The sequence below is a fragment of the Rhopalosiphum padi genome, chromosome 4, assembly GCF_020882245.1.
Source record: "Rhopalosiphum padi isolate XX-2018 chromosome 4, ASM2088224v1, whole genome shotgun sequence".
Classification (NCBI taxonomy): domain Eukaryota; kingdom Metazoa; phylum Arthropoda; class Insecta; order Hemiptera; family Aphididae; genus Rhopalosiphum; species Rhopalosiphum padi.
This window is the reverse complement of record NC_083600.1, coordinates 31,189,152-31,202,872: the sequence shown is the minus strand read 5'-3', so window position 1 is coordinate 31,202,872 and position 13,721 is coordinate 31,189,152. Positions and strand designations below refer to the sequence as shown.

General features: G+C 26.5%; 2 protein-coding genes across 2 annotated transcripts; both read left to right on the top strand.

Annotated features, from left to right (window-relative positions):
- The first annotated feature begins 3,979 nt into the window (after positions 1 to 3,979).
- Positions 3,980 to 6,397, top strand: LOC132928896 (zinc finger MYM-type protein 1-like). Its single transcript, XM_060993841.1, has one exon. It carries the CDS (start codon positions 3,980 to 3,982, stop codon positions 6,395 to 6,397), a length of 2,418 nt encoding a protein of 805 aa, XP_060849824.1.
- Positions 6,398 to 6,657: 260 nt separating this feature from the next.
- Positions 6,658 to 10,080, top strand: LOC132928895 (uncharacterized). The gene is made up of 4 exons (XM_060993840.1): positions 6,658 to 6,854; positions 6,954 to 7,109; positions 8,166 to 8,333; positions 9,904 to 10,080. The coding sequence occupies exons 1-4, from the start codon at positions 6,771 to 6,773 to the stop codon at positions 10,078 to 10,080; spliced, it is 585 nt and encodes a 194-aa protein (XP_060849823.1). The 5' UTR covers positions 6,658 to 6,770.
- The last annotated feature ends 3,641 nt before the right edge of the window (positions 10,081 to 13,721 follow it).

Genomic DNA, 13,721 nt, shown 5'->3' with positions numbered 1-13,721 from the left:
TCAATAACACTATTACAATTATTATTTGTATTCAACCGAGGACCTATTAAATTGGGTTAATTCAATATCATATACTCTGTTTTTATCAAGTACGGAATATAAATTATTTTGCTTAGTAATTTACTATTTGGATAACAATATGTACGATAAAACGACAAAATTAGCATACATTTATATCCCTAAAAAAATTATTAAATATGTACAGGACGGAACAAAATGAGAACTGGTAAAATAGTTTCCCCGGACAGAATTTTTTTTCGTACTCCACCGTTGCATAATGTTAATGTAGATTTAACAAACCGCGGTTTCGTTGAAGTCTATGGGTTACCCCTCTACGCACTCAATTTTTAAACTATATAGTCACATTACTATAATATACAAGCATACCGATGCGGTGGACCTGACTATCGAAAAATTATAGAAATACCAAATTGCATAATTTTATTCATATAATGGTCCGTCTGGGTCTATGGCATAGACATAATCAGATAATATCATATTATGGACTGTGGCCAGTCCCTCATCCCTTGCATTAGTTTATGCAGTGACAATATCATTGAAAACAATTGACTATACACCTGCACAGTGTATATAATATTATAGTTGTACCACCGGGACACCCGCTGCGCCCCATTAAAACCTTAATATTATTCCCCACCCCAAAAAATCAAAATTTAGAAATTTATTTTTACTATATATAGTTTACTGTTAAAATTAACATAATATTTTATTATTTCAACATAAGAACACAAATATTTTTTTTTCATATCCATCGTATATCGTATACCTAATTATCTATTATCGTTGTTTCCGCATTAATCTCTGCTGCCGCATGAATTTATTGTTATTTAAATAGATACGTATTTTAAATCGTGAATAGTGATTAAATTAAAATTTACATGAGGAATAAATGTAGGGTTATTAAAAATATTTTATGGATGGTAAATAAATTTACTTTTAAATGTCATTAGGACGCAAAGACGCTTTAAAAAGTAAAATTGTTTTTAAGATGCGCTATACAAGTATAGAGTTACTTTATAAATGATAGTCTTGGAAGCGGTCTTCGGTCTACGATAATTGCTAATTTATCAAACGTTTAGATCATTGGTAGGCAGGTAGGCTCTGTTATAAATAATTTTTATACCTACATAGGTACGTTAAATTATACCTTTCATTTATATTTTATGATTCAATTAATTAATTAATGGCGGCACGTAAACTTTATAACAAAAACAACACTTGTAATAATTTTCAAATATTCACTGTGGCAAAGTGTGTTGGAGTAGGACGCACTAGGCCCTAGTGACTAGGGCTATGTAAAAATATGACCTTTTTTCATGGAACGCACTCGGGTGATAGTGTGATACCTTATTTCGGACGCATTCGGAACCTTAAAAAAGGTAATTTCGGGACGCACTCGGGAAACTCCCAGTAAATGCTTAAATGAGGAATACTAAGTTCCTACACTATAATATCAGGTTAGAGATAGTTCCTAGTGTTCCTACGATCTACATGGGAACTATACTAATAGAATTGACTTATTTTGGTTGTTGTTTATTTTTTTGAAGACATTAGCATCTACTTGACTACATTTAATATATAAAATAAAGTACCTAAATATTTTTTTTTAACTATTTATCTATAAAATATATAATAATATATTTTTTTGTTTTAAAATAATAGCATCATATTTAATAGCTTAAATAATTTTATTATCAAATATAAGAAATTCGTTTTTTACAATTATTAATTCATTTAACGATTTGACGATTCTTTAGTAGTATAAGTGTATTTAAAATTATACAAGATTTCAGTTTGCAATGAATTGAATTGAATTTATTTTTGCATATAAATGATAATATAAGATACTTACTTTATTAAATTTATAATAATTTTTTTAAGTGTAATTGTTAAATCTTAAAAATTTAAATCTAGGTATTTAAAATTTTGATGCGAAGAGTGGAGTGGTACGGGGTTACCCTGCAAAATGTTTGTCCACTACTCCGCTTGTCAAACTTTAAATATGTAAAACTTGTAGTCATAAACTACTCTCCCTAAAATCAATTTTTATGTATCAAAATACTCAGAAAATTATTCTGCTTTTGGATATGAAATTAAAACTATATTGTCATTCAAAAAAGTAAAAAACTTAAAATTATATAAGAATAAAAAATATTTAAAATTATAATTTTTTAATAAAAATGTTGTTTTTTAACAACATGAAACTATGTAAAAAAATGTTTTCAAAAACATTAATACTTTTTGAATAATGAGTGTTTTATGATAAAAGAATCATCATGTATATTTACATACAGTAAATGCAAATAACATAAATAGAATAATAATATCTATGATAAAATCATTAAATAAAAGTACAAAACGGATGAGGATTAGAATCAGTATCACATTGATTTGTAAATTATATGATGTTTAAAGTTGTTTTGTATTACCTACCTATTATCCGTGTGGCGTGTTGTATTGTGTTTTTAATAGTGTGAAAAATTATATTACAGTCATGATAAAACAAAATCCTATTGTAGTGTTTTACGTTACTAATACAAGGCAAAGTAAAATGTAAATCTATACTAGACTGTTTAGACTAGATTCGTGATCCATATAATGTACAGTCAGGGCCGGATTTAGGAGAGGGCCCAGGGGGCCCCGGGCCCCGGGCCCCCACAAAATAAGGGCCTCTTCTCAGTGGAATTTTTTTAAATATAAAACGGGATAATATAATATTTTAAAAATAGATAAAACCACAACTTCAATAAAAATGTTTAATCGTTGATACTGTCATAAATATATAAATAAATCTTATTATTAATATACTTGTGTATATTATAAATTCATAAAAATAAGTTGCGAGTTTACAAATATAAATTTAAAATCGATTATTATGGACATGTATAGCATAGGATAATCCCGATTGAATAATATTCGTAATTTGGTATGGTTTTAAATATTGATAAAAAAAAAACAAGTTATAAATATACACATACAACTTGTGTAGCAAGCCGCCTAGCCGCTGTTGTAGATAAATACAACAATACGTACCGATTAAGTTATAAATAAAAATATGCGATAGCCGACGATAACGTAGATAAAGATTTCATTTGTACCTTCATATTTGATGCAGTAGACGTGTACACTCTTCAACCACGCTAGTATATTTTGGTATAATATTTTGATCGTGATATTTATCCAGGTTAGTTTAATGTATTATTATTTATTGTATTATATGTATATTATTATTAAGTAAAGACTTGAAAATATAATCTAAGACTTTCCAGAACTTCCTCTTTCCAATGATTAAAATTTTTTACCGCAAATACGCGAAAAAAGTTAGAAATTCACACAAGACAAATTAAATTTTGACGATTTTTCGTCGATATTAGTTATTTAATTGTTATTTTTAAAATAATAATCCTACCAGATTGAAACATACACTGAATACTTAAATGTGTATTTTGTAAATATTCTAAGTAATTTCGAATCGATTTAATGAAATTTGTGTCTCGTATTTTATTTAATTTGTACATTATCAAATTCTATTAAGTTTCTGTCGTCGTCGGATTGAGATGTAGTTTATTGTGAAAACGTTTCACTTTAACGTAATTATATTTATATTATATTATTAAAATATTTAATTATTATTAATTATTATATATTATAAATTATAATCGTCAATTAATTATTATATAATTAATAAAAAAATATAAATATCTTTTACTCTATTATAGTCATAAATTCTTCGTTAACCAAAATTATGAACGATCGTCATACAAAACCTCGTATATATACTTCTGGTGCACAAAAAAGAAAATTGAAGGTAGAACGTGATAAACAGATAGAAGAAGTTATTTCCCAAATTCCAAAACTGACCAACTATTTTTCTTCTTCGAGGCAGTTAACAAATGTTTTAAATAATGATATTACTAATGAAAATGTTGAAATTTTAACCTCCAAAGAAAATGAAACTATGTGTGAAAATGTAGTAATTCAACAGTCTAGCTCAACAGCGGAGAATAATTCATCTATAGAAAAAAAAAAATCAAATGATGATTCTGAACATCTTGAATTAAATGCCAAAAATACCAATATTATAGAAAATGAACCCATCGTAGAACCCGAAATTTCAAACTCTTTTATTGGTTTTAAAAATGATGTTGGTATTTGGCCTCAAAATTCTACTAATGAAATGATAAAATACTGGATAAAACAAGGTTCTACAAACTTGCAAAACTGCGATGAAAAGTTATTAGAAACAAAATCTTTCCTACAAAATCGGGTTGATCGCTCTGCAAATAATACTAGAAAATGTTCTATACATTTTTTCAAACGGATAACTAAAAATAGAGAAGTTATTAATCGTAATTGGCTATGTTTCTCTCCAATTACTGGTAAATTGTATTGTTATATTTGCAAACTATTAGGGACAAAAAATGGAAAGTTATCTAGTGATGGATTTTGTGATTGGAAGCATGCAGCTGAAAAGTTATCCCAACATGAAACATCAAAACATCATCTTGAAGCAATTATTGCAATAAATCATCGAGCGAGAGAAAATGATTGTCTAGATCAACAACTTCAAAAACAGATAGCAGAAATATCTTCCTATTGGCGCCAAGTTCTAAAGCGAGTAATTAGCACGATCAAATTTATTTCAGAACGTGGCTTAGCATTTAGAGGAGATGACGAAATAATTGGTTCACCAAGAAATGGAAATTATCTTGGAATTCTTGAATTAGTGGCGGAGTTTGATCCATTTCTGTCAGCTCATATAAAAGATCATGCGAATAAAAAAAGTGGTCACACAAATTACCTTTCATCAACTATTTGTGAAGAATTAATTGATCTTATGGCTAAAGAAGTATTAGGCGAAATAATTACAAGAATTAAAAAATCAAAATATTATTCGGTATCTGTAGATTCTACTCCCGATGAAGCACATATAGATCAATTGACTATAGTAGTACGCTATATGGAAAAAATGAATCCAGTAGAAAGATTTTTAACATTTGTACCAAATTGTGGCCACACTGGCATTGAAATGGCAAATACTCTCATTACATTTTTGGACCATCATGAAATTGAATTGATTGACTGCCGTGGTCAATCATATGACAATGCGGCAAACATGAGTGGAAAATATCAAGGTATGCAAGCCTTAATTAAAAATAAAAATGAATTCGCAGAATTTGTTCCTTGTTGTGGTCATTCGTTAAATTTAGTTGGGAAAACAGCAGCCAACTCGTGTATTGCAGCTATTCGTTTCTTTGATTTCATACAAAATCTTTACGTGTTTTTTACTGCAACTCCCATACGTTATTCACTTTTAACAAAAAAATTAGCTTGCATAGATAAAAATAAACGTGTTTACGTTTTAAAGAATTTGAATGAAACCCGATGGTCATGTCGTGCAGATGCAACAAAAGCTGTTGTATTTGGTTATGATTATATAAAAGAAGCTTTAGTAGAAATTTCAAACGATTTTGATCAAAAAGAAATTGTTAAAATCGAATCCAAAAAACTTTATGAATCAATGTGTCAACTTGAAGTGGCATTTTATGCAATTTTTTGGAATGATATTTTAGAGAGATTTGATTTAACAAGCCATCTTTTACAAGACCCGAAAATAGTTCTTCAAACTGCTGTAAATGCCCTTAATTCTCTTTTATCATTTGTTCGAGAAATACGAAATAAATATGAAGAATACGAAGAAAAAGCAAAAGAAATGTCAGGATCAAAAGATTATGCGCAAATTCATAATCGGAAAAAAAATGTAAGACTAGGTTCATTAAATAGTAATCAAACAGCAACAACCAAGTTATCACCAAAAGAAAAATTTAGAATAGAAAGCTTTATTTCAGTAGTTGATCAATTGATAGTATCATTAACCGAAAGAATAGGTGCTTATGAAACAATTTGTCAACGTTTTGGTTTTTTAAATAAAATTGAAAAATTAGAAACTTCTGAGCTACAATCTGCTGCAAATTATCTTGTTAGCATTTATCCTAAAGATTTAGAATCTTCACTCGGTAACGAACTTATACAGTTCGGTTCATTTGTAAAAATATATATAGAAACACGTAAAGATAATGAGCAATGGGAAATGTTTTTATACAGAATTATTGAGGAAAATAATTTACAATGTACATTTCCTAATATAGAAGTAGTACTGCGTATATATTTGGTTTTGATGGTGTCCAACTGTAGTGGAGAACGATCATTTTCAAAAATGAAGTTAATAAAAAACCGACTACGAACTTCGATGACACAAAGACGACTATCAGAACTTGCATTGTTAAGTATTGAAAGTGACATACTTAGATCATTAGATTTTTCTCAAGTAGTTGAAAAATTTGCGGCAACAAAATCTCGCAAAGTGATCATATGAATATATTATTATAACAATTATTATTTAAGTTCTGTACATATATTATGATGATTGATAGTACATATTATAATCTAATAAATGCAATTTGCTTATTTATTATCTTTATTGTTTCATTACAACAAATCATTGTTTTTTCCTAACCAAAATTCTAGTTATTTGGAATTTTGGTTATTAAATATATTATTATGTAATCGAAAAAAATATCTACTTCTAATGATGGGTCCAGGGCCCCCACATTCCTAAATCCGGCCCTGTGTACAGTTTATAACAACAGTTACACAATATAATAATTAATAATATATTTATTTCATTCTCAATAACTTATATACAAATTGATTATTTGTTTTATGAAAGCTGGTCGGAAAATATCAAAATGATTTTTTTTAAATTGTACCTGTTAGTTGGCTTCTTAACCGTCTCTAATGCACGAACAAAATTTATGCCCAACTTGCCTTTGGTAAATTAATAAATTCCTAGATTATTAAAAAAAAAACATATTTTATGTTATACATTTATTTAATAAGTTTCAACTGTTACATAATTTGTATTGTATTAGGGAGAATATCGAATATTATTAACAGCAATATATCAATGTGGAGAAACAAAAGATCTACCGATCAAGATAAATTTATATTTGAGTAAAAAGTCATCTAATATAACCGAAATCAAAGGGAATTTTACAGCTGACATACCATTTGACGATTCTTTAATAGTAAGTGTTTCAAATAGTATGCTATTTCAGTTTACAATAAATTGAATTCAATAGATTTTTATATTGTATGTGATAATACTGATAATATAAGATACCTTTATTATTATAGTATTATAATAATTTTTAATTTTAATTGTTAATTATTAAACATTTAAATCGTTGGTCAATAAAATTATATAATTATATAAATATATTTTTAGTCTAAGTGCATAATTTTATTATGATATAAATATATAATTCAAAGATATTAATTATAGGGTTATGTAAAATTAAACAAAACACATATTATATTTAATGACATTTTTGAAATAGTTAAAAATAATAATTTAAAATGAAATATTAGGGCATATATTAAAATATATATAAATTTTCTTTAAAGTTATGTTTTAGAAATAACAATTATTAAGTGCGATACCTAATGAAATATAATTTAATAATAATAAAAATGCGTAGTATAACTACACCAATCATTTTTGTTAAATTTTATGTTTTCAAACTACAAATTTAATAGGTAATATTTATAGGTACTAAAAAAAATAATACAAAAAAGTATATTAAATTTTGTCCACATTATATTAAAAACCAATTATTAAAATGCAGGAAAGTTGATACCACTCTGCCGTACATTATAAGTATCAAATGACTTACCTACGTGATATAGTGTTGTGTTATTATTATTATTTAATAAACGATTCTTGGCGGAGAAGGCTAGTCAACATGATTATTGATAGACATTACTATTAAAATAATTTATTTAATTTTTAATATTTTTATACTACAGTAGATTCATATAATTTTATTGGAGTATATTGATTTTTTTTTATTATTAATAATTACATATTTTAATAATATATATTTAAACCATAACAAATCAACTTTTATTACTCTAAATGTAATAACATATTTTTGTAAATACCGTAAAACAACAGTTTATTTAATAAGTATTTTCGATTTAGTATTATTATTGTTGAACTATTTTCAGCTAAATATTAAACAATTTTAAACTTTTATTTACTAATATAATATTGAATATGGTTTAAATTTGTGTATACCTAGTTGGATGCAAACTTTGCTTCTTGGAGTTTAACTGGTGGTTGGAAACCAAATTCTCTTATTTATGTCACTAATAATGCCTGTTCTAAATTCAAAAGTATTCTTGGAAATGTATGGTTTGTATTTACAAAGTCCTTCAATGCAACAACATCAAACTGCCCATTACCAATGGTAATATTTAATATTAACTTATATTTGTATAATTCTATGTAAACTTCTGGTTTAAGTAATGTAATCATTTCGAATGGTATACAATTATAATTTGAAATCATTTGAATATCTTATGCTTACTGGCTACTGCAATAACTACATGTATCTATTTCTGATAAAATGAAAAGAAATAGGTATATTAACCTTAGTATAAGAAATAAAGAACCAGTTAAAATATTATAATGTATGAACACACTTACTTAGAAAAATATCAATTGTGCCAGTGGCGTAATTATGGGAGGGGGGATAAAGGGATATATCCCACTTCAGACGCTTTTTTTTATAATAGCCATAATTAAATTTCCGTAAGCACTAAACTTTAAAAGATTTTAAGATCAGAAATATTTTAAAATAAGAAATAAGAATTCATGGATATTATCATAGTTTATTAATATAAAACTATGACGGCTCAACAATTACAATATATGACAAGAAAATTGTATAGCTCATAGTTAAGATATAACACTGATAAAATCTACAACTTACGACTCTTGTTATCATTTTTAACTAAAAATTTTTACAAAAATAAATAATATGAATGTGGTGTAGACTGGTAATGAATGAAAACATAAACAATTTATTCTGCGGTATAAAGGTATTATAATATACCTTGAGCAACAGTGCAACACCAATGTCTATTATAATAAAACGAGTAATAATCATTATTTGTGTAAATTACATAATAATTATGAACTTTTATTAATTTAAATACTTAATAGGAAGGCTTGAATAGTTGAATGGACTTACGATGTTATCAGTGCACCGGGATATTAAGTTGAACCCCGATGACGTACTGGATATTTTAGCGAAAAAAAAACAAAAAGGAAAATTGACTTGATATTATAAATTATGAAAAATATATTTAATTTAATTTAATTGTTTACTTTATTGTCTTTAAAAACCATTATTATACCATTTACCTTATTTAATTTATAATAATAAATTAATATAATATTTTGATCTATGGGATTTAATGGTAAAGGGTGATGTGGGGGGCATAGCCCCACTAGAACGATAGTATATATATAAACTTATATCCCAATCCACCCCACAAACAATTCCAAATTACGCCACTGAAATGGGCTACTAAAAATCTGGAACAAGAGCAAGTTACATATACAAACATCTGCTACATTACACGATGGGAAGGTATAATTCTACTTCATATTTTACTCTAATGCAAGAAAAATCAATGAACCGTAAATAGGTATGCCTTTGATATCGCTGTTTTAGACGTTCATCTATGATGCATTTACGTTTGTACAATGATTTATGACGTATGTACTGAATTCGAACTTATATTTAAAAATTTGAAATGGCCCTATTTTTATTAATGTATTAATGTTAGTACTATACATTTCGAACGAGGGTCGACGCTTTGCAGATAAATGTTTCTAAATACATTTCAACAAGGAATTTCAATGATATATTTATGTTTTATAGTAAAAATTAATTATACATAATTAAATAATTTATATATGTTTTGTACATTTGTTGACGTATTATTAATATTATTATTGAATATTTACAGGGTATTTTTAAATCACCGGGAATCGACACAACACTTCTTAATGACAACAATTTTCCTAAAGTATATTTTTATGGAAAATATAAATATGTAGGTAAAGTAAAAAACAAAAATAATAAGCTACTTGGTTGTATAGCTGCTGAGTTAAGCCTTGTACGGCCGTGGGAATCAATTTCATGAATGAATTTTGCGTATAGATATTACCTAATTAAATACATGTGGTGTAAGGAAATATTGTAATTATATACATTTAAAATGAAATCAGTGTACATACTATAAAATTCAATAAAATGCAATTTTCTATTTTATCGGTATTTGTTTTTCACAACTGTTTTACCAACAAAATTAAATAATTAGGTATAACCACTGTTGTCAATTTTTTTAAATAAAGTCGTCTTCACCATTATTATTTTAAAATAAAACATACGCAAGTAATTTGTATGGTTTATAAGTTAAGAACAGTGAGCATTGTTAAATGAAATATGAAATAATATTTTAATAAGAAATTGTTTTTTTTTTGTCAAATATGAATATAGTTTTAATAAGTTTTAATAAAGATACAACTATATAATAAAATATTTTTTTTTTTATTATTTTTATTAGAAAATATACAATCTATACCCAAAGGCATAATAAGAATATGTGCTACATTATATTAAAAAAAAACATGAATAGGGTGAGGGAAGAAGCCATCCAGTGATCGCACTTCCTTAATATAATAAAATATGATTAGAAATATATGCTGATAGACTGTTAGGCTGCATAAATTAATTTTCATCGAAAACTTGATGATAGTATATCACTATTCAATCTGTTCATGATTTAGTTATCCCATAAACTGATATTATTTTAAAAATTTTAAAAAGGTGATATAACTCAGAGATCACAGTGTTTAATAAATGCACATAATAAAATTGTATGTATAATATTATATCAATTTATTAAAAATATCGTATTTACGAAAACGGTGAGGATCAGACGTTATCGTCGTCGTTATTTTTGATGGGGGTGAACAAATTATCATATCAAATATTCGAATGTAATGCTTGCACTTGTACTTTTATTTTAGAAAATCTCTCTCCGTGATATCGTCGCACGAATACATCAGAAGGATGCATGGCTTTTGACTATTAGAACAATAACATGTATGATGTTGTTCCATTAAACCGATTTATAATTTTATTATACTTAACGATCATTGTACAGTGGACCAAAAAATTTAATTTACGAATAGTCAAAAAATAAGATTTAGAATATGAGGCAATATAACATGTGTGCCAGCGTAATTCGTGTAGCCGTATGTATATGTATTTTACAGTAAAGCAACAATTGCTTTAAACTGTCTTACACTTTCGATTAGGCTGATATTTTTGTTTAGTTTCTATAAATATTATAGAGTTGTACTAAATTTATATCTATTGACTATTGTCCTATTTCGACGTCCTTAAATGATCCTGGTGCATATTCTTATCAACCCGTGAATTCAATTTCTGGATCTCATCATCCTTATTCCTTAAACTCGATAGAGTTTCTGATAATATAGTTCACTACGAAATCTTTTATATCCCTTCCTAGTGTGCACACTGCCGAAGACTGTCCTTTACTGTGTTTCATGCATCTATAAGCGGATTATATATTTAAAATATTAAAAATTTGATATAACTAAGAGATCGCATTGTAGTATGCGCATAGTAAAACATAATGTAAATGCAAGTAACAAAAATTAAATAATAATATCTATGATAAAAACATTAAATAAAAATATAAACCGGACGAGGATTAGCATCTATATCATATTGATTTGTAAATTATATTATATATAAAGTTGTTTTGTATTACCTACCTATTATCCATGTCGTATTGTACTTGTAATAGTGTGAAAAAATGATATTACGGTCATGATAAAACAAAATCCTATTGTAGTGTTTTACGTTACTAACACAAGGACAATTTTAATGTAAATGTATACTAGAAGATCTATGATCCATATTTTAAATGTATAGTCTGTAGAAATAGTTACATAATAATAATTAATAATATATTTATTTCATTCTCAATAACTTAAATTCAAATTGATTATTAGTTTTATGAAAGCTGGTCGCAGAATATCAAAATGATTTTTTTTTTAATTTTATCTTAACTTACCTTTGGTAAATTAATAAATTCCTGTATTATTAAAAAAAAACATATTTTATGTTATTGAAAATGTAATTAATCAGTTTCAGCTGTTATATAACTTGTATTGTAACGGGGAAAATATCGATTGTTAGTAACAGCAATTTATCAAGGTCGAAAAACAAAAAATCTACCGTTCAAGGTAAATATGCAGGCAAACGTAAATTGCGCCCGGTATTTTTCAGGTATAAATTTCTGTGTAGTAAATTGCGCCCAGTATTTTTTAGGTACAAAATTATGTGTAGTAAATTATGCCGTTGTGTTTTTCAAGTACAACTTTCTATGTAGTAAATTGCTTCCAATAAAAATATTATTTTTATGATAATCATTTAGCATTACCCAGAGGACACCACGAAGAGTCGACTACCACTGTCATCTAAAAATGATTTTTTGGTTTTCTCGAAATTAATTAATTAGTTAATAAAAATAGAAAAATAATTTAAAAATATATATATGTATTATGATATTTATAACAGTTGTTTTAAAATATTTTTTGTTAAGTTAAATTATATACCTAGAAATAAATAATAATAAAAAATACAGTTACAAGTTATCTGCATAGTAATGTTGTCATTGTATTGTTGAATAATTTCTATACTAAGGGCGCAATTTACTATACCAATTTTAGACCCTGAAATATCCCGGGCGCAATTTACTATATCTATTTTAGAAACCAAAATTCCTGGGCGCAATTTACTATAGTTTTTTTACTACCTGTTCAATGTGGGCGCAATTTACAAACGCCCAACTGTGTATTTGAATAAAAAATCATCTAATATAACCAAAATCATAGAGAATTTTACAGTTGACATACCATTTGAGTTTAATATATATAAATATACAAATATAACATGTTAGAATATTTATAGTAGTAAGTATAAGCGTTATAATAAATATTAACAACTAATACATATTATCATATTTTAATTATCACAGATGAACGATTAGTTTGTAGGAATTAATATAATGTGAAACTATATATGATACTAATACCATCATATGGGAACTCGCATGTATAATTTTTTTTACAATGTAGAAAATAACATATAATATATTTTTACCTGTAAGTTAGCACTCGTGTAGGATTTTACGTTCACCTGTTAGAATGAACCAATATAAACTCGGCCATTGTTGGAACGACTTTATAATAATTATTACAGGTAGGTAATAAAAAGGTCAATTGAACATTTTTTCTGATAACCATAAATTAATTTCTGATAATTTTTGTTGATGTAATTAAGATTAGTTAACATTCTTCATAAATGTAAGGTTAAAGTCTGATCATTTATTTCCAAACAGTGTAACTTATTACATCTTACTCGTAGAGAAATTTTGTATACAATGAAATAAAGTATCTTATCATGTATAAAATGTCGAATCAGGAAAACACGTTTATAAAATATTATGGTTGCATCCAAAAACCGCACAACTTTGATTTTGACCGCACAGCTTATTACTCATTTTATAACAAATTACCGCACATTTAGAATTTTAGAATGGGTAAAAAACGCACACTATTTTTAATGAAAATAGTGAAAAGATAACATTATGAGATAAGTACTACACAATAATCAAGTCTTTAGTTGCCCATTTATTTTTAGGAGCATTTATTTTGTTTCAATTTTGGGAGGAATTTTTAGGTGATG